This window comes from Panicum virgatum, chromosome 2K (assembly GCF_016808335.1).
Source record: "Panicum virgatum strain AP13 chromosome 2K, P.virgatum_v5, whole genome shotgun sequence".
In the NCBI taxonomy this organism is placed as follows: domain Eukaryota; kingdom Viridiplantae; phylum Streptophyta; class Magnoliopsida; order Poales; family Poaceae; genus Panicum; species Panicum virgatum.
Genome location: NC_053137.1, coordinates 38,561,249 through 38,582,852, shown reverse-complemented (window position 1 = coordinate 38,582,852; position 21,604 = coordinate 38,561,249). Strand labels below are relative to the sequence as shown.

General features: G+C 51.9%; 1 protein-coding gene across 1 annotated transcript; it reads left to right on the top strand.

Annotated features, from left to right (window-relative positions):
- The first annotated feature begins 15,474 nt into the window (after positions 1 to 15,474).
- Positions 15,475 to 21,350, top strand: LOC120675499 (protein SAWADEE HOMEODOMAIN HOMOLOG 2-like). Its single transcript, XM_039956708.1, has 7 exons — positions 15,475 to 15,872; positions 16,079 to 16,265; positions 16,576 to 16,639; positions 17,148 to 17,199; positions 17,842 to 17,985; positions 20,060 to 20,179; positions 20,653 to 21,350. Exons 1-7 carry the CDS (start codon positions 15,687 to 15,689, stop codon positions 21,040 to 21,042), a joined length of 1,143 nt encoding a protein of 380 aa, XP_039812642.1. The 5' UTR covers positions 15,475 to 15,686; the 3' UTR covers positions 21,043 to 21,350.
- The last annotated feature ends 254 nt before the right edge of the window (positions 21,351 to 21,604 follow it).

The window sequence follows — 21,604 nt, the reverse complement described above, 5'->3', positions numbered from 1 at the left end:
TAAGTTCAAGCTGAGTCCAACTCCTACATATTATGCTCTTTTATGGCCTAAATAATTGACCCCTTTGTTCCTACGACCTTTTGCTACATGTAAATTATAATCTGATTTGATCTCATGCATAGATTGGAACGGTTGTCAAGCTAAATGCATAGATTGGCTCTACAAATCTGATTGGTTGGAACAGTTGACAAGTTAAATGCATAGATGACTTACTTTAGTCAACCAATAATTCATTGGTTCTCCATGTGACACAATGTTCAATCAACAGTACAGGTTGTAAAGAAGCAAATTTAATAATAAACATATATATAAAGGAAAGCATGATGTGCTATAGTGCTAGGTTACCATTGGAGCTTGATATCATGTCATGACATCATCTTGTGATTCTTCTATCTTGGAGTTTGCCGTCGGTCTTGACCTCTTGATGCTGCTAGAAGACAATGCTCAAATTAGAAAAGAAGAAAAGAAAGAAGAGCTCTAGAAAATCACAGTTAGCTTGATCAAGTTTCCTTCTTTTTTCAATCACCTCAGTGGTGCTCTAAAAATTTGATTGGAACAGGAGGAAAAGACATACTGTCAACGCAATCTGTGGAATCAATTCCATTTGTATGCATATACATACACTGGATTTATTGGGCAATAAGCAAATGATGATCCAATTGCAAATTAGTTCTCTAATTTTTAAATTACTTACCATATCATTATCCAAGAACTTTTATCTGTACTTGTTTGCGGTATGGATAAAAAACTTGGCATGCTCTTTTGCAGGTATAATTCCATCCTAAAGGGAAACCTGTCGCATAAACCAAATACAATCAGTTACAGTACAGTATAAGAGGAAAACATAGAATATCAGCAGGCAAAAGAATGATTCGATAGGGCAGGAATTATCATAGATTGTATCACAGAAACAAGTCTAATCTCACACCTCTCACCCAAGGTTTGGGGAAACAGAATTAATCATGCAAATGATCAAGCTAACATCAAGTACACTATCGATCTAGAAGTAAAACGGTAACTTAGGCCAATTGCCACTAAGCTAGAAATTGTAAAGTCAATTATTGATGTTTGTTTTGAGTTTTTGACCATGTTTAGCTCAGCTAGCTTTAGAACGACATGCATTGATTAACCTAACAATCCTGAGTTTCCTCATAGCATAAACTTCAAGTTCATCTAGATTTACATATACTGACGAAAAACTCATGCATCGCCACAACTCCTTAGGTATGTTGACGAATAGACTAAGAAGTTATATATAACATCATTACTGCAGTGCAGAAGCAAATGGCAACTGCATGAAAATGCACTACTGTCCCCAGCAGAAAACTCACGCTTTTGTGGGCAGTTGTTACAAGCTAACAGTAACTAATAATAGTATGAATACAAGTAATGCCCCATAGGAACGGGTATCAACTCAGTATACCATCGTCAAGACTTACTTGATTCAAAGTATTTTGGGGAGTTTCACACCCAGCCGCCACAAAGACAAACACCTACAATCATCCAACGAAAGAAGTAGTTAAGCAACAGAAGCAGGAGAGCATTCTTATGTTCTGTCTGGATAGGATTGAGATCAAGTGAGTTTTTATTTCAACAATGCATTATTATAATGGATTTATGATGGCAAATTTCCATTATATTTTCCACAGTATCATTGCATGAGAACAGAAAACTGATATAAATTACAGTTACCCCAGAAATCAAAGGCATAGATTCTCACATGATCTTGGACACTAAAGAGACAAGTACTTCCAGTGCTTGAGGATTTTTATTCCCGTTACTTTTCAGTTTCCAGTAAATCCTATATTTCAGTAGACCTTGTACAAGTTGATACCATACTTTTTAGTAGACTAAAGGGAATGAAGAACTCCAAATACACATTACCTGTTTTGTGTTCCACGTGAACAGAGACGAAAGGTCCGCCGAGATGCTCAGCGTCATGCTAACCTGAAAAACAACAAAGACACCAGTTGTAACAAATTCGTGGTATAAGCAATCTCTTGCTAGTTTTGGTCAATTTGCAGAGCACAAAAGGGTGCGGAGATCAGTTACCTTGTCGTTGCCGTTTGCCTCCTTTTGGAACCAATTTATTTTGAGTTGAAATGAACGGCATCGCGTAAGCACGACAAATGAATTCGGACAAGGGCGGACAAATCAATCACCAACACGGAGGCGGAGACCCCCCGGCGTGCACAAGGCGGGTGCGGGTTGGCGACGGACGATCGACGACGACGAGGTCGCAGCGATGTCGATTCTACCGAGGGCGAGGGCGAGGGAACGGATCGGCGGCGCAGTTTCGATTCCACCGAGGGCGAGGGCGCAGGCGACGGCGATGGAGCGGGTCTGTGATGAGGGGGCGCGGGTGAGGTAAGGGTTGTGGATCCGGCCGCGCGCCTCCTCGACGAGCCACCGCCGGTTGCCGTAGGTCTTCTTTAGGCAATGCTGCAGCTCGGCGGAAGCTCCGCCAGCGCCTCTGTGAGCCGCGCTCGCGCCGCCGCTAGCTGCGCGTCCGCCGCAGCACCCCCTGCCGCTGCCCACGCCAGTTGCGAGGTCTGCTAGCTCCATGGCCGACCGCGCTGTGAGCAGGTCTGCTGGCTCCACAGCGTCCCGTGCGATGCGGAGGGGTGAGGTGGGGCGCCGCCGGGGTAGAGAGAGAGGAGGGGTTGGGGAGAGGGCGGCGTAGATCCGCCGTGGGAGCTGGCGGTGGCGGAGGAGAGCAGGAGGAGCGCCGAAGGGGAGGGGCGACGGAGACGGGCGATGTCGGTGTCCCGACCTGGGGGCCTGGATCCCAACTAGTAAATGCTGCGTGTTTCCTTGTCCCAGATGATGATGCAAGAGGCAATCTCAGTAACGCACGGTTTATCCTGGTTCCGGCCGCGGGGCCGTACGTCCAGCAAAGGGGGTGTGCGAGGGCACTGTATTATCTTGCACCCGGAGTGCTTGTAGTAGGGGGTACAAGCAAGGCGAGAGAGGGAGGGAAGCTCCCAGGTTTCTGCTTAGAAGTGGAGTTGGTTGAGATGAGTGCTTAGTAGTCCCTGAACGTCCTCTTGGAAAAGAGAAGCCAGAGAAGGACCAGCCAGAGTCCAGAGAGGCTTAAAGGGAGTCCGCCTCCTCCTTTTATAGACACAAGGAGGGGCGGTGCACATGAGTGGGGGCATGGAAGTCGTCGTTTTCCCCTGAATCGCGGGGTACGGTGGTCGGATACTGTAGGAAGTATACTGTGGGAAGGCGGCGCGTGTCGCTGTCATACTGGATTTCGTCCTTGGTCCTGCAAAGATTGTGCCGGTCATCCAGCAGTGTCCCTGCAGGTGGCGTGGTCGTGGCTGATGTATGGTTTTCCATATACGGCGCGGCGGCGTTCGGTGGGCCCTGCGGACTAGGGTCCTGCACGCACCAGCGGCAGTGGGGTGCGTGGCAGCCCCGGGGCCCCTGGTCAGAGTCCGGGCGTGCATACTTGGAGGTCCGGGGGACGCGCGAAGGTCCCAGACCCCACAAGGGGGGAGGTCCGGGACTCCGCCCGGGCGTGCTGAGTGCCCCTCTCGGAAGGACACGTGACATAGCCGGACCCCTTCCCCAGTGGGAGGTGAGTCCGGATGGCCGGTGTCGGCAGAACAGTAGCGGGAGCAGTGCCGGGCCTGTCTTGTCCTGCGTTGCAGATCCCACAGTGTTGCTACAGCAACTGGGGCAGCGGAGCAGTGACTGAAGTCAGCGGATGGGACGTCGGTCACATCCACTGTGGGAGTGGCAGTCTGACGCCGCCCGTCCTTTGAGCCGTGGCGAAGTGGCTGGCTTTTAATGCCTTCGTACGGCGAGTGGTTGGGCGGCGGGGTTGTTTGTCCCTTGTGCCGAGGGGTGGCCTCGAGCGAGGCGGAGATGAGTCACCTGCTCGAGGGTAGATTCGCTACCCTCGAGCGAGGCGGAGATGAGTCACCCGCTCGAGGGTAGATCTGCTACCCTCGAGCGAGGCAGAGATTGTCCAGCGGGCCCAAGAGGGACTCTCGAGCGAGGCGGAGATTGTTCCGTGGGTTCGAGGGGGATACGAATGGGCCGCACGCTGGGCTTCTTTGAGTCCCTTCCTTTCTTCCGGATGGGAAGCAGGCCGTGGACCTTCGTGGGCCTAGTTGCCTTAACAGGTGTTTGCGTTTTAAAGCGATCTTAGTACCCCGATTAGGGTGTCCCTCATTGTGGTACCCGACAGTAGCCCCCGAAGCTTTGGTCGAGTCAGGGGATTCGGCCAAAGGGTGATTCAGCGATTTTTCCCCTTTTGACGTGATCAGTCAATGCCGCACATCCGCCAGATGCGCCTGGGCGCCAGCCCAGCAGATGTGACAACACGCCGGTCGGGGTAGTACGCCCATGGGGGGAGTACTTCGAGGCGCGCGCCTCTTTGTTTGTTGGTTTAAAGGACAAGACGTGTCCGCGCGCTGAGGGGGGCCAGGGCGACGGCGGCGCCCGCTGCTTGGCAGCTGGTGCTTTCACCGTGCTGTCCCGCACGTAGGGCTTTGGCCCCGGCGCTCCTGGTTGCTTTGCGGCGCGCCGTTCGAAGGCGGCCGGCCAGAGCCGACGCTGCACCGCTTAGCGTTCAGGGGCTCAGCTCCGCTTTATTTCGTTCGGTCGTGTCTCGGCGCGGTGACCGAGAACCTCCTTTGCTCGTGGAGTGCCGCGTCGTCACGGGTGATACAAGCCTCCGCTCTTCGCCAAACTTGAAGCTTTGTGCCCGGCGCAGCTATAAATAGGGGTCGTGGGGTTCCCTCTCCTCTCCAACCTCCCAACTCTTTCTTCCAGCATCGCCCAAAGCTTGTAATGTTTCCTTTTGCCTTTTTGTGACCGGCCCCCAGATGGGGTGGCCTAGCTTTTTTAGGCTTTTGGCACTAGAAGAATGCTTGCGAGCGGTAGGGGAAGACCGGAGCGGGCGTGCACTCCATCCCTCAGGTTAAGTGGGATCAGCAGAAGAGCATTGGGCCCGTGGGGTCCTGCTCCTGCGATGTCCGCTAGCCTGAAGGGGGATGAAGACGCCTGACCGTGGCGCTGGCGCCAGGTCCGGCGGCTGTTTTTCGCATCGTCCCCCCCGGCGACAAGGTTGTTCTCGGGGAGACGGTGCGGAGGGCGCTGTCCGCCAGCTCGACCCCCCGCGTGGTCTTCGGCGGAGGAGACGCTAGAAGAAGGCTTGCGAGGAGAGCGTCCCGCTGGACCCGTGAGGTCTGGGGGCTGCTTCTCGCATCCCAAGCAGCCTGGCCGTTGCGTCAGCCAGGGGCTTGGTGCCTTTCTTTGTCGCTTGTTCCTCCCCAAGACAGGGAAAATTGCCACGTAGGTGGCAATGTGTTTGTATCTTTTGATGGCTTCGCGCCGGTAACCCTCTGTAATCTTTATTTGTATTCGAGCAATAAAGTCTCCTTCCTCCTCTACGGGGAGGATTACCGAGGGTATAGGTGTGTACAAAGAGTTACGACCCTCGAACATGCGTGGAGTCTCCTCCGTGGGGGCGCGTCAGCGCACCCGCGGGTGTAGCCCCTGAGGCCTTGGAGGAGCATTTGTGCTCGTCCAAGGGCTACAAATGTTGTCCTACTGGCGCGCTGGCGCGTTTGGCGAAGAAGGGGTTGACGGCGGCGGCCGTCATCGCGAATTTCCACCGGCAGAGGGTGACAATTCTCGTGGAGAGGGCCCTGCCGATCTTCCAGCTCACTCCCGGGAGCCAGGTTGAAGGCTCGAGGACGTCAAGCAAGCTTCTCTCCCACACCACCGCCGCCCGAAGGGCGAAGTACGCGGTGGCGGATTTCCCCCAAAATCCTGAGGATCTCTGGAGGATCAAGATGCGCCCCGAGCCGGGGTACATTTCTCTGGTAAGTTTTGGCTTCAAACTTGGCGTGCGTCGTGTAGCCCTCTTTTCCTGATTCCATCTCGGGCGTGCTTTGCAGGGGTTGAGGAGCGGTATCTCGAAGCTCCCGGTCCCGGAACAATGTCTGATCAATCGCCTCCACGCGGAGAAGATGAAAAGGCGGAAGGACGCGGCGGAGGCAAATGTCGAGAGGAAGAGGAAGAGGAAGGCGAGGCACGTCAAGGTGTGCAAGCTCGCTCGCGCGGAGGGGAAGCCGCAGCCCGCCACACCCGAGTCCTCGGAGGAGGATGAGGAGGAGGCCTCGGATGCCGAGGACCACGCTCTGAGGGCGACGGGGAAGGTGCGGGGACGAGCCCCCCACCGTTCTACCTGTGGGACGAGGACGAGGGGGAGCCAGCGGTGCCGGAAGGGACAAAGGCCGTGGCCTCAGCGCACCCATCCCTCGAGGGGGCTGAGTGGGAGTCGTCGCCTCCGGCAGCCGGTGAGGAGATGCCCGGGCCCGAGGTGCCGATCCGTGGCGACGAGGCTGCGGCGGGCGCGGATTCGTCCGCGCTGCCAGCCTTGAGTCACCAGGCCGACACGAGGGGGGCGCCCTCGGGGCAGTCTTCGAGGGGTGGCTCGGTGACTCGGGCTCGAAGAAGCGCCACGAGGAAGCGGAGCATGAGTGCTCGATCTGGGTAAGTGAATTGGATTTCGTTTTCGGTGCGTGTTTGGTGGGTTTCTCGATCCTGTTGTCCTCAACTCGTGTCTCTTGATTTCCAGCCCGGGGGCCGTTCCCAAAGATGCGGTGCAGCTTGCCCCGGCCAAGACTCTCAAGACCGGGGCACGAAGCACACCGCACACGGCGCCGCAGCCCCTGCCTGCTATGGACCTCGAGGCGGCGGCCGCGAGGCTACGGGAGGCCATGGCTCGAGGCGCCCAGGCGGCGCAGCAAGCTCGGGCACAGGAGGAGGAGGGTGACGCCGGCCAGAGCGGTGCCGAAGCAGCCGCTCCAGCCGCCGACGCCGAGGAGACCGGCCAGGGTGGCGTGGACGGCGCCACCCTGGTAGTTACTGAAGTTGAGGCCGGTCAGGGCAATGCGGCTAGCGCCACCCATCCGTCCACAGGAGGAGAGACTGGCGGGGGCGCGCAGGAGCACCCTGCCGACCATGCTGAGGAGGTGACCCTCATCTTCGAGCCCTCGAGGGCCGAGGGCGAGGGCGTCGCAGAGGAGGACACGGCGCAAGAGGTGCCAGGGGTGGAAGGAGCCCCCATCTCGGAGCCCACCGAGGCCCGGGACGAGGGTACCGTCGCGGTAGTGCCCGTGCCAACGGCGCAGGGGGGCGCGACGGCGGTGGTGGAGCTGCCGGACAGCAGCGAAGAGTACGAGGACTCGATGGACATCGACCCCGCTGCTGTGGCAAGTGCCGCCGCCCACATCGCCGAGTTCGTGTCGGCCAGCGCGGGCATGCTCGAGGCGGGCACGTCCGAGGGGGGCCCTCTCGGGGCGATCGTCCCGTCCGGGGTCCCCTCGGAGTTCCTTCGCAAGGAGCAAGAGGAGGAGGAAGCCTGGAACAAGCAGATGGCGTGGGTTGCAAGATCTTGCAAGCCCTCGACCGCGCCTTCTAGCTCCACCAGAATGCGGACTACCAAGTCAGCCAGGTAAATACTCCCCCCCCGAAAATTGCTCGGATTCGATTTATCTTTTACGCGTCTTCACCCACGTCCTCCCCTTTGCAGCAGCTGAGGGAAATCTCGTGCGAAAAGAGCGTCGAGATGACCCGGCTGTACTCCCAGATGAGCCAGCTCGGGCAGCACAACGCCGAGCTGGTGCCCAAGAATATTGACGCCAATACGAAAATGGCGGATCTGGGGGCGCGTCAGCAGGCGCTGGAGGAGGAATTGGCGCGGGTTGCCGATGAGCGGGACGCCCAGAAGGCGGCAGCGGAGCAGAAGGCTCGGGACGTCGAGAAGCAAACTGTCGAGCTGCAACGCCTTCGGACGGTGCTCGAGAGAGCTCGCGAGGCTAAGGTGCAAAGCGCTGAGCTGCAGCGCCTCAGCACAACGCTCGAGCAGCAGAAGGCCGAGCTCCTCCATAAAGAGGTGGCCGTGGTTGCGCTCACCGGGACCCTCCAGGAAAAGGGCGAGGCCCTCGAGGGGAAGGAGGTGGCTCTCCAGAACATGGGGGCCGCCCTTAGGGTGAAGGAAGCCTCCTTGTCCTCGCTCAAAGAGGCTGCCCGAGCCCAGAGGGAGGAGGCGCAAAGGAACATCACGGGTGAGTACCTTCGATTTTTCGTCGATTTGTTTCTTTTCGTAGCTGACGTTGATTTCCTTTGCTCAGATTTGAGGCAGAAGGTGGCGGATGAGACCGCGGCGAAGGAAGCGGTCCACACCGCGCTGACAGCGGCACAGGCGGAATTTGCCGAGCTGGAGCAAACTGCCGTGAGCGTGTGTCAGGAGCTCGAGGGGAGGGTGCCGTCTCGGGCAATTCGGTGATCAGCCGCCTGCGCGCGCTAGGCGGCCGGATTGCCGAACACGCCAAGAGCACCTTCCGTCTCGGTGTCCTGCGGGCTCTTGCCGTGGCCTCGACGCATTACATCATGGATCTCCAGAGGGTGTCGTCGGGGTACGTCGTTCCCGATGATGCGGATGCGGACGCCGTGTCGGCCATTATGGACGAAGCCGATGCAGCCGCAGAGGAGTTCGCCACCGTCCTCGCCGAGAAGCTCGAAGCAGACATCCCTCCCCTCGTTGAATTCGACACCCCTGAGGGCCCGCAAGGGGGGATGATAGCCTGTAGGAAAACTGGGCCTCGAAGCCCATGTAAATAGATTAGTGTTTATATCATAGTCGCGCTTTGTAATCGCATCCTATGAATATAAGAGATTTTATTTCGTAATTTGAATGTGTGGCCCGTCGAGGCCTTGTGCGTTCGAGCCTATGATTCTTTACTTTATTTCCGTGTTCTTCGTATGCGACTTAGATAAACATCTGCGAGGAAGTTTGCGTTCATAAGCAACGTAGGCATAGGGTGGTGAGGGGGGTGCCGTATCCCGGAGGCGTAGGCGGCCCCACGACTCGGTCGGCCTCGTACCGTAGTTGCTTATGCCTTGCGTCCGTTTTTTCCAAGGATACGAGAAGCTTAGGGTCGAGACGGAAATATTTCGAAAAACATTGGCAATTTTTTGGGGACGTTCGGGGGTTCCCCCCGTAGTAGCCCCTGAGGGAGGCTCGGCTTTGCCGAGGGTAAAGCCGAGCGTACCTCAGTGTTAGCGCGCATCCTAGTCTTCGAGGGCCCGGTTGGTTCCCAAAAATAGACAAGTAAAGTGTACTTTTTTACTATTTCGGGAAAATTGAAAATGCAAGTACAAACAATGCGCAAATAGCAAAGAATGCTAAGGATAGAAGCGACGTAGCTGTTGTATGTTCCAAGCGTTGGTGAGGACTTCGCCGTTTTTGTTTACCAGCTTGTACGTGCTGGGTTTGAGCACCTCGGCGATTATGTACGGTCCTTCCCACGGAGGTGAAAGCTTGTGGCGGCCCCTATTGTCCTGTCGAAGCCTCAGCACCAAGTCCCCTTCGTTGAGGTCTCGGCGCCAGACCCTCTGCGCTTGATACCTTCGTAAGGACTGCTGGTAGCGCGCAGAGTGGAGGAGCACCACGTCTCGAGCCTCGTCCACTTGGTCCAGCGAGTCTTCGCGGGCTCGCTGGTTTCGTTGCTCCTGGTATGCCTTGAGCCTTGGCGATCCGTACTCCTAGTCAGTGGGGAGTATGGCCTCGGCGCCATAGACGAGGAAGAATGGAGAAAAGCCCGTGGCTCTGCTTGGGGTCGTCCTCAGACTCCAGATGACCGAGGGTAGCTCTGTGAGCCACCTCCGGCCGAATTTATTCAGCTTGTTGAAGATCCTTAGCTTCAGTCCTTGGAGTATCATGCCATTGGCACGCTCCACTTGCCTGTTCGTCTGTGGGTGTGCCACAGCCGACCAGTCCACACGTATGTGGAAACTATCGCAGAACATCAAGAACTTCTTGCCTGTGAACTGGGTGCCGTTGTCGGTGATGATCGAGTTCGGGACCCCGAACCTGAAGACGATGTCGGTGAAGAACAGAACTGCTTGCTTGGATTTGATCTTGCTGATGGGTCGAGCCTCGATCCACTTGGAAAACTTGTCGACCGCCACCAGCAAGTGGGTGAAGCCCCCGGGCGCCCTTTTCAGCGGACCGACGAGGTCTAGTCCCCACACGGCGAACGGCCACGTGATGGGGATGGTCTGCAGAGCATGGGCTGGGAGGTATGTTTTTCGAGCAAAGAACTGGCAACCCTCGCAGGTCCGCATAACATCGGTGGCGTCAGCGACCGCGGTGGGCCAGTAAAAGCCTTGTCGGAACGCGTTACCCACGAGGGTGCGCGGCGCGGCGTGATGGCCGCAGACGCCGGCATGGATATCACGGATTAGCTCCTTGCCCTCGGGGATGGGGATGCATCGTTGCAGGACACCCGAGGGACTGCGCTTGTGTAGCTCGTTGTCGATTAGGACGAAGGACTTGGCCCGCCTGGCGAGGCGCCGCGCCTGAGCACGGTTCGAGGGTAGGACCCCTCGAATCATCCAGTCAAGGTACTGGACACGCCAATCTCACGAGGTGGGGGCCTCGTCGACCCCCATTGCTTCACGTAGCTCCTGGGTTTGTTGACGCTGCTCGTCGAGCTTGGCTTGAAGCTCGTTGAGCTGCGCCAGTTGAGCCTGTCGCGCCGCCGAGCTTGACGAGGAAGGGGCTGCAGGTGGAACCACCGGTCAGTTTGCCTGCGCGTCCGCCCCGCCGTCCCCGTCGTTGCTCGGGGCGTTGTCGCTTTGCTCGTCCACAAGATCCGCCATGAAGCACTCCCGGGAGGGATCGAAATCCCCCTCGCTGGAGCCTTCGGAGCAGGTGAGGCAGTATGCCGTCGCCAGCTAGAACGAGCGAAGGGCATCGGGGTCGCGAACCCCGGAGTAGTCCTCGGCCTCCTCGGCCGTGAAGTTGTTCATGAAGAAGTTGACGCCGTCGGCGATCGAGCTCGCCGTCTCGGGGTAGGATTCATCAGGAGACGACGCGATGAGGCTGCGGATCGACAGAAGATGATGACCCGGCAGATCCTCACGCTCGATGAAGTTAGCGCTGGTTGACGAGGCGCGGGCGGCAGCGTTGCGCATCCCGAAAGGGAAGGGTGATGGCGAGGTCGAACCCCCCCTAGGGAGCACTGGTGCTGCCGCAGAAGACGATGCTGGCGCAGATGACGCCGAGGCACGTGATGACGAAGCGGTGGCCTCGTTGGCCGTGATGCTGAGATGCGACACGCCAGCTTCGACCCATGCGGGGGAGCTGTGGCGTGCCGCATGACGCCGCTCCGCGCGTGCTTGTCGCGAACGTTGGCCCGAGCGCCTGTTGCGCCGGGCTGGTGAAGTCGAAATGACGGGGTTGCGTCCTGGCGAGAGGAGTTGCATGAGGTAACTGTTGCCGGTTGCTCTAAACTCGAGACTCCCGAACCGGATCAGATGTCCCGCTGGGAGCGGATCCGAAACACCCATGGGGTATGGGTTGGGTCTGCCCGCCATCCCTGGAGATCAAATGGGAAAAAGAGAGAGAAAATGTCACGCAGATCCCCTACCTGGCGCGCCAACTGTCGGTGTCCCGACCTGGGGGCCTGGATCCCAACTATTAAATGCTGCGTGTTTCCTCGTCCCAGATGATGATGCAAGAGGCAATCACAGTAACACACGGTTTATCCTGGTTCCGGCAGCGGGGCCGTACGTCCAGCAAAGGGAGTGTGCGAGGGCACTGTATTATCTTGCACCCGGAGTGCTTGTAGTAGGGGGTACAAGCAAGGCGAGAGAGGGAGGGAAGCTCCCAGGTTTCTGCTTAGAAGTGGAGTTGGTTGAGATGAGTCCTTAGTAGTCCCTGAACGTCCTCTTGGAAAAGAGAAGCCAGAGAAGGACCAGCCAGAGTCCAGAGAGGCTTAAAGGGAGTCCGCCTCCTCCTTTTATAGACACAAGGAGGGGCGGTGCACATGAGTGGGGGCATGGAAGTCGTCGTTTTCCCCTGAATCGCGGGGTACGGTGGTCGGATACTGTAGGAAGTATACTGTGGGAAGGCGGCGCGTGTCGCTGTCATCCTAGATTTCATCCTTGGTCCTGCGAAGATTGCACCGGTCGTCCAGCAGTGTCCCTGCAGGTGGTGTGGTCGTGGCTGATGTATGGTTTTCCATATACGGCGCGGCGGCGTTCGGTGGGCCCTGCGGACTAGGGTCCTGCACGCACCAGCGGCAGTGGGGTGCGTGGCAGCCCCGGGGCCCCTGGTCAGAGTGCGGGCGTGCATACTAGGAGGTCCGGGGGACGCACGAAGGTCCCGGACCCCACAAGGGGGGAGGTCCGGGACTCCGCCCGGGCGTGCTGAGTGCCCCTCTCGGAAGGATATGTGACATCGCCGGACCCCTTACCCAGTGGGATCACCGGATGGCCGGTGTCGGCAGAACAGTAGCGGGAGCAGTGCCGGGCCCGTCTTGTCCCGCGTTGCAGATCCCACAGTGTTGCTACAACAACTAGGGCAGCGGAGTGGTGACCGAAGTCAGCGGATGGGACGCCGGTCACATCCACTGTGGGAGTGGCAGTCTGACGCCGCCCGTCCTTTGAGCCGTGGCGAAGTGGCTGGCTTTTAATGCCTTCGTACGGCGAGTGGTTGGGCGGCGGGGTTGTTTATCCCTTGTGCCGAGGGGTGGCCTCGAGCGAGGCGGAGATGAGTCACCTGCTCGAGGGTAGATTCGCTACCCTCGAGCGAGGCGGAGATGAGTCACCCGCTCGAGGGTAGATCTGCTACCCTCGAGCGAGGCGGAGATTGTCCAGCGGGCCCGAGAAGGACCCTCGAGCGAGGCGGAGATCGTTCCGTGGGTTCGAGGGGTATACGAATGGGCCGCACGCTGGGCTTCTTTGAGTCCCTTCCTTTCTTCCGGATGGGAAGCAGGCCGTGGACCTTCGTGGGCCCAGTTGCCTTAACAGGTGTTTGCGTTTTAAAGCGATCTTAGTACCCCGATTAGGGTGTCCCTAATTGTGGTACCCGACGGGTGGGGAGGGAGAAGGTGAGGCGGTGGCTGGAGGAGGGAGAGAGCAGAGATGGAGAGAGAGAGGGCGGCGGTGGGGAGCAGGGGAGGGAGAGGGCGTTAGGGTTCGGGCGGCGTGAGGGGATTATTGCAAAAACCTTCTGCGGGGGTTTTCCATAAAAACGATAGAATTCTTGAGTTTCTTCTTCGTGTCGAAATAAATATTAGTTTGAGGGTCTATCCAGAAAATATGCGAACGTGGGTAGGGATAAGCTGGATTTAGTTGTGATTTTTGAGAAGTATGACGACTTTTTTGCAAAATGTCCAAAACAAGGGCTGTGTGCCACGCGTCGCCTTTTTTCCGTCGGTTGCGGGGAGGAGAGCAAACAGGAGCAGGTTTTAATCAACCTGATGTAATATTTAACGCAATATGTCACGGTTCATTTTTTCATACACTTTCTGAGAATTGCATACCTATTGAGCCTCTCACAATTTCCTCGAATACAGGCATGCATTATTCAAATAAAGAAATAGCTCCAAAACATTTTTTCGAGATTATGGAAAATTCGAGTTTGAAAAAAGAGTGCTGAATACTAGAGGCAGACAGTCCGGCCCTAGGGGGCGGATGGTCCACCCCTCCTTGAAAGTTTCGGGACAGAAACTCATGTTTCTGTGTTTGCGCAGAAAAGTATAGGGCGGACGGTCCGCCCCCTAACACTCCGGTCTGGACAGAACCTTCACATTTCCCGTGGTTTGCACATGGTGAAGGGCGGATAGTCCGCCCAGGGGGTGCGGACAGTCCGCCCCTCAATTTTCAGATGTCTGGAAACATGTCATCTCTGAGTTGTTAGAGCGTTTGAATAGCGGACAGTCCGCCCCTAGGGTGCAGACAGTCCGCGAAGTGCTATAATGGTCGACTCTGACATGCAATTATTGCAAATCTAGCCGTTGGTTTTGAATGGCGGACAGTCCGGATTGTCTAAGGCGGACAGTCCGCGAATCCTCTGTTTACACACGTTTTGAGTGTAATGGCTAGATCCCGAGGGGTACACTATATATATATATCACTTGACCGGCCATGGGGGAGCTCTCTTGGCCTCTTGGAAAGCATTCTTGACATACTTCTACTTGTCCCCCCATCTCTCACACTCTTTGCTTAGGGATTGCATTCTTGTGATTGTGAGAGCATCCTAGTGTATTGTATCAAGGGTTTGAGCTTTGTGGCACTAGAGAATTTTCAATCAAGCGTTCTCAACTTGTTACTCTTGGGAGTTGCCTCTCCCTAGATAGCTTGGAGAAGGTCATTTCGTGAAGCCCTTCAAGTAGATTGTGGAGGAGCCCTGGAATTGGTTGTGAGAGTTTTTTGTGCTCACCTCGCCGGAGTGGTGAAGAGCAACTCTAGTGGAATTGAGGTTTGAAGAGGTTCACCAATTCAAGCCGGCTCAAGATCAAGGGGAGCCTTGATAGAGGAGTGGTTGATTCTTTGAATCCACCTCGACATGGATTAAGGGTAACCGGCAAGTCATCAACACCACAGGAAAAATTTCTTATGTCAAGCTCGGTTATTTCTTTGCTCATTTCAATTCTTACAATTTACTTTGAGCATTTTATTTTTCTAGTGCTTTAATTGCTTCTTTTCACCCTAGGTTGCAAACCCAACTAGTAATAGGTTTTGTTAGATATATGTGCTCGCTTATTTTATTAATTAAATTTCTCTAGCGTTTGTGATTGAAGTTAAAAACCGCCTATTCACCCCCCGCTAGTCGGTGTTCTTGATCCTATAGCGCGACCCTCCTCCGCCATGGGCGGAGCTCGACGCCGCCGGCGCGACCCTCCTCCGTCCCAGGGGCACCGAGGGGCGAGGGGCACCGCCGCCGAGGAGCCCGCCACCGAGGCACAACAGTGGGGGCGCGTGGAGGGTGTGGGAGGGGGAGCAGAGGGTAGCAGAGCGTGCTCGGGTTTTATGTTGTGCGAGGGGTGTGGGGGTGGCGAGGTGAATACCGAGCGGAGTAGTATAGAGAGTCTGTTGGATGATGATTTTTTTCTGTTTCTGTTTCTTTACCTAGCCAGCTATGTTAATCTAATCTTTTGAAGATGCTCTAACTAGCCTCTTGTAGTTTTTTTAAGATTACACAGTACAACTAAGACACTCACAACCCACGCACACTCACACCCTTATGAACACACGTACGCAAACTCTACCCCTAGAGCATCTTCGAAGACTGTGCCGGCAAATTCTCAAGATTGACGAAGTCACCACAGGCGCCTCGCTGTCGACGGGAACGTCGCTTATCACTGAATGCACAATGCTGTTAAATCCCAGAATAGTAGCCTCTTGTAGTTGCCTCAGGTAATAACTAGCTTGTGTCGTATGCGAGAAGTGAGGCCTTTTCCACGATTAAAATCCCGGCTGATCCTTTGGGTACAGGAAGGATTGGGCTTCCCAAATTTGGCTCGATCGAGCTCCCTTGCCTCTGGCCCATTGCGTAAAGCAAATGGCCCAGGAAGCCTTACCCACCCGATGACAGCAAGAGAGGGGGAGAGAGATCAGAGACCCGATCCAACCCCATCTAGGAAGAGAACGAGGCGCGCGTGGCCGCGTGGCGCAGGCCACGGCCGCGGCCGGCCGCACACCGCCCGCAGGGGGACGTCACGGAAACAACGCAGCAGAGCCTGCCCGAACGCCCTCACTCCTACCCCTCCGCTTTCCCCTTTCCCGATCCACACCACCCCGTCTCGCCCAGCGCCATCGCCACCGCCACCGACACCGCCACGGTCGTCGGAGAGAGGGCGGCACCGGCGATGGGTCGCCCGCCCAGCACCGGCGCCCCGGCGTTCCGCTTCCTCCCGTCCGAGGTGGCGGAGATGGAGGCGCGCCTGCAGCAGCTCAACAACGCCATCCCCACCCGCGCCGTGCTCCAGACCCTCGCCGACAAGTTCTCCGCCTCGCCCGAGCGCGCCGGCAGGGTCGCCATCCAGCCCAAGCAGGTCCGTCCCGGTTGCCCCGCCCCCGGTCACTCCCCCTTTTTTCCCCCCGCGCCCGCGCCCTCGATTCATGAGATGAAACGGGAGCTGCTCCCCCGTTCCCATTCCCTTTTTTATGGGGGGCGATTCCCCTTGATTCAGGGTTTGCTTCCTTCTGATTGCTATTCCGATCTGTGAAATTTCTCGGCGCGGGGTGGGGATGGGCCCAGGTGTGGAACTGGTTCCAGAACAGGCGCTACTCGCACCGGGCCAAGACCACCAGGGCCGCGCCGCCGCCGGCGACTAAGATGACGCCCTCGGGGGCCGACCACATCCAACACGCCGCCAACTCGTCCGCCTACAGGGCCGCCCAGCCCTCTGCTGCCGCCGCGCACCACGGCTCCTCCCCCTCCGCAGGTGATTCCTCTCAACTCCTCCTCCTCCATATCCTCCTCCTCCTGCTGCTCTGGTGATTGCATGGAATGGGATGGTGGAATGCTCTTCTAACGGTACGGGAGCACAAAATTGATCCACTGGGTGGCACAATTGTGCCTCCCGTTTCAAGGATTCTGTGCGTGGGTGGTGCTCCCTGCAAGGTTTTGTTTGCGTTGCAAGCGTCCCTTCTGCTTCATGTAACCAGGGCCATATTACACGAGTGGTCTTAGTTTTGGTTCTAAATATGCTTCATCAAACCCTCTCATTATCGTTTACCTTTGTTGACAACCAGGGAAGAACCCTGTGGAGGGTGTCCAGGTTGAGTTTGAAGCCAAGTCAGCTCGAGATGGCGCATGGTATGCAGATATTCATATCTCATATACTTCTTGTTCTATGTTCATGTGCTGGTATGTGTTTAGGTTGTCATGAAGATGTATTTGATTGCTGATTGATGGCCCAAGTTACTCCATTAACCTATCATCGTTGTCCAACATGAGGCCATCCAGATAAAACTGGAAGTAACTAAGGGGTCCATTTTGTTGGAGTTGTAAGAAATGTCATTCAACTGATATTTTGAATGATGATGTCCCTCATGCAATCTTCTTTGTTTAAAAAATATGCTGTTAGAGATGGAGTAATAGTAAGGAGTGCTTGTCTAAATTTTTTCTTACATAGGACCCATTAGTGGCAGCAATGAGGGAACCATAAAGGCATCTCTTGATTTGTTCACTATAAGTTTATGTGCTCTTGCTTTGACTATGAATTTATTTCTGCTCTATATCATTGAGGTTGTTTAATCTGTTAAAAAAAAGTCTCTAATAAAGACTTGTATTCTTGCATGTGTGACACTCTTACATGTTGCAGGTATGATGTTGCTGCGTTTCTGTCTCATAGGTTGTTTGAATCAGGGGAACCGGTAAGGATGCCAGTATTTTTATTGCATTTTTATTGTATATCATTGAAATTGCTAGATGGTAAAGAGTCAGACATTTCTATTAGTATTTTGGAAAGCAATATTCTAATACTGGAGCTATATGTGCTTCCATTGTTTCCTTCTTGTCTAAAATGGTGATATGAAGTAAATTATTTTGTGATAGGCTGCTTTAGCATCTCTACTGTCTTGTGTTCAAAAATTTATTATATTGTGCTCTCCTGGATTGCACAAATGAATTTTAATATATACTAATTAAGTCAGGACTTAGTATAGGAGTCTGTAGGGCAACCTGTGGGCTGTGGCAAACCAACAGTAGTGAGTTGGATTCAGTCCATACTATTAGTCTCCGAGATTGCTATATTGGAAGTTTGTAAGAGTCCTGTCTTAGGGATTAGTCAAGTTATTATCATATCATGGAATCACTGAGTCAGTAGTAGCAGTTTCTCCTGCTTTCCAATTTGTAATCAAAGTACGGGCTTCTAATATGGATGGGGGACGATTGTGCAGATGCAATGTTTTTAAAACTGTTGTATTCCGTATATTGTTGGACTGTTATAAATTGGTAGTATTGCTTGCATGCTTATTTGGCTTGTACGTACTCTATTTCTTTTGTGTGTGTTTCAGGAAGTACGGGTTCGTTTTTCTGGATTTGGAGCAGAGGAAGATGAATGGATCAATGTTCGTAAATGTGTGCGACAGCGTTCTCTTCCGTGCGAGGCCACTGAATGTGTTGCAGTGCTTCCTGGCGACCTCATTCTTTGCTTTCAGGTGCTGGCATTTTAAACTTTTCTTTTAACCTACCACCTATCTGATCATGTGACAATTTGAGAATTTTTGTGTAGCTGAGATTTAGTTTTTGTTATCAAAGTTCTTGTTCTATTAAGGATTGTGCATTTGATCTAGTATGTTTAGCGAGCTTTTTAAAAACAGTTCCTAGTTGATCTTGTTCTACATTTGAGAGTATAGAGTGATTGTTGGATTCTTGTTATTCATTTAGGTTGCTGTGTGATTTTTCTCTTGTGGTTTCATTTTCTAACACTGTTGATTCTTACTAGGTTTCTGTTTGTAACTGTGCACAGAAGATTGGTTGTATGAAATTAGTTCTGAGAGTCTGTCCTTTGCTCCATCTGATATTATGGCCTGATATTACTGGTTGCATTGTTGCTGCTGCTGTCTGATATTTCTCTTGAAAATTGAGCTCCACCAGATTTTAAGCACATAATTAGTTGAAATGGAAATATAATTTAGTTATGCGGTCAATAATTTGACTCCTTGAAATGCTGTGTTGTCAATTTTTGATGTAATAACTGAGATGCCTAAGCATCAGTGTTTGTTCTATTTCTACTTACAATTCGAGTTGCTATGTTTTCAATGACTTCTTTATCGATTCTAGTCGGTTTATTCTTCGGAAAAAGTCTAAATTACTCCCCTCAACTATAGCCAAAGTCCGGATAACCCCCTAAACTATAACTTGGTTCAATTTACCCCCTAAACTATGCCATTTAGTTCGTTTTACCCCATGATACAATTTGTCTTTTTTGTTTCTCTACACACAAGTTGAATTTTAATTTCAAATTTTGCAAGATAATAGTGGATATCACAATGAATATTCTAAAAAAATGTTATAAATTTTCATTGTTATTTTTCATATAATTTTGAACTCCAATGATTAATTTATTATTAATTATCCTAACCTATCAAAATAATGATAAAAAATTATGATGTATTTTTTCTAATATGTTTTATGGTGTGTACTATCATCTTGTAAAATTTCAGCTTAAAACTCCACCTATGCATGGAGAAATAAATAGACAAATTGTATTAGGGGGTAATTTGAACCAAAGGGCATAGTTTGAGGGGTAAAATGAACCAAACGATAGTTTTGGGAGGTTATCCGGACTTCAGCTATAGTTGAGGGGAGTAATTTAGACTTTTTCCTCCTCCTTTTGATCTGATGTTTCATATTTACTTTTCTATACAGTGTATACTAGTAATACTGATTAGGATGTTGAATTCTCACGCCATTTGCTTTTGGATTCAGAATTCTTGATAATCATGTTTGGCACCAAGAAATTTTACTGGAATGTCAGCAAGTTTAACCTCAGACCACTGCTTTTGTCATATCTTGTAAATAGACAAAGCATCATTTCCAGGTTACATGGGGTATTTGGATATGCATTCCATTCATCCTAGGGTTAGTTCATGAGGCCTACAACTCTTGGATGCATGTATACACATAATTGCTAGTTAGATAAAGTATATTTACATTTTATATTTGGTTACTTTTCTATCTGCATGTATGAGGTGAAACCCTTGCCACCTAATTAGCAAGGCACTCGGCCTCAAGCAACTGCTGAGTGCACCAACACTTCTCCTTAGCGTGTCGCCACCATCTTGTAGTGAAAGACCACATAATTTTGCATCAGATCTGATGATTGCAGCCACTAAACTTTTTTTCTTAACTTTTCCCTGATTAAGTTAGTTTTTTTATGAAATGAAGTACCAAGCGGGTTAAAAAAAAGTAATGAAATTTGTGAAAGGCCTGTCACCAAATATCTGTTCCTAACATAGCCATGTGTATATTGGTACACAAACACTGAGGACCATAAATCAGAGACTGAATTTGCATGTAGCCACAGCCAATTGAGAAAGATATCTACTAAAAACATTTAGTGACTATTGTTGAAATGAGGATTATTACTTTGTTAGTCATGTTTGAATGTAACATCATGAAGGAAACCAAACAAAGATCCATCTATGTTTCATTTGATTATGTTCTTTGATGCTATCGATTATTGAAGGTTCTGGCTTGCATTAATACTTGTGTGATATAATTTTTCAGGAAGGTAAAGAGCAGGCTCTCTATTTTGATGCCCGTGTCCTTGATGCCCAAAGGAGAAGGCATGATGTAAGAGGATGCCGATGTAGATTTCTTGTTCGCTATGATCATGACTCTTCTGAGGTACTTCACTACCCCGTCGACTGACAAATAATTTTATATTGAATCATATTAAAATCATACAGTTATTTCAATTGTTGCCACTAATTTAGGTTCCTGAACATGCCAAAACAATTCAATCTGTACTCAAAACAGTTTACAAGTTGCAAAAGCAAGTCATTATGTGCTCAGTGCAGTAATCTTATGCAAACTGGATGTTGATTGCCTCCAGAAGTTTAAACACACAAAAGTGTTAGACATGGTCATAAACCTAATATGGAATTTACTATTTATTGTATTACATGATATATGCCCATAAGTCAAGCAGCATCCTGTTAGCACAGTTTGGATTCTGTTTTATCCTGAACATATTACAAGTGTAAATAATATACTTTTGATCTTAGGAAATTACCTTGCTGTTTGGTTGATTAAATCAGCATTTTAGTGTGTGTTGCATTGCATTATCCATAACACTTGAACTAATTTTTATTTTACAGGAAATTGTTCCACTGAGAAAGGTGTGTCGCCGACCAGAAACTGATTACAGGCTTCAGATTCTGCATGCAGCCAGAGCGGCAGCCACCATTGATTCTCACACCCCACCCAAAGAGGTCAAAGTGGAGGCCACATCCAACGAGAAGAGCCCAGCTGAGCAGAAACCCCCGAAGCAGCACAAGATGATGGACGTGAACACCGATGAGGTGTCCATGGTCGCCAGCGTGGAACCAGAAGTGACACCAGGCAAGACTGTTGCCCCTTTGCCGTCAGCAACACCCGAAACCCGCAATTCAAGTTCAGACGTCGTGATGAAGGATGCGGAGGCTTCCTCGGTGGTTGAAGACGATGATGAAGTACAAGTGGTTGAAAAGATGAAAGATGGGGAGTAATTTCTTTTCCGTGCATTGTGTTGGATTAACTTGATGTTGTCGTACAAACTTGTCAAATTTTAGTAGTATGTATTTAGCTCAGGGCCTATTGTATTTACCATCTAGCGTCTTGGAGGCTCGGAAGATTGCTGCGTAACAGCTTAAGTGAAGCATAAACTGTTTCGAAAGGGTAATTCCGTAGCTCAAGGAAGTATTGATACATAAGATGCAGATGCTAAACATGCTTCACAGCATCGCAGTAAGGTCTGTAACCAGCGTGCTGCGTGTGCATAGTTTTTACCGTCTAGCAGGGAATAGTTCAGTTGCAATCTCGAGAACAAATGTTTTAGGCACCGTAAATATTGGTAGGGATAGAAATGGGAAGTTGAATTTCTGAAAAATCCGATATTCGTATCCATTTAGATATCAATATGGATATTCGTATTCAATTTTAATGTGATAGTAAAGTGGATACATCTTAAACCAATTATCATTAATTTCCTCTTATAGATTTTACATTCATAACTGAAGCTATCTGTATCTGTATTCATTGAAATCATCTTCATTTTATATTATTATTTTC

What these genes read in the sequence shown, in the direction of transcription:
- LOC120675499 (XM_039956708.1), top strand. Translation starts at nt 15,687, where the DNA reads ATGGGTCGCCCGCCCAGCACCGGCGCCCCGGCGTTCCGCTTCCTCCCG. An exon ending in CGGCTCCTCCCCCTCCGCAG is followed by an intron (nt 16,266 to 16,575) that starts GTGATTCCTCTC and finishes GTTGACAACCAG; the next exon opens with GGAAGAACCCTGTGGAGGGT. An exon ending in TGTTTGAATCAGGGGAACCG is followed by an intron (nt 17,200 to 17,841) that starts GTAAGGATGCCA and finishes TGTGTGTTTCAG; the next exon opens with GAAGTACGGGTTCGTTTTTC.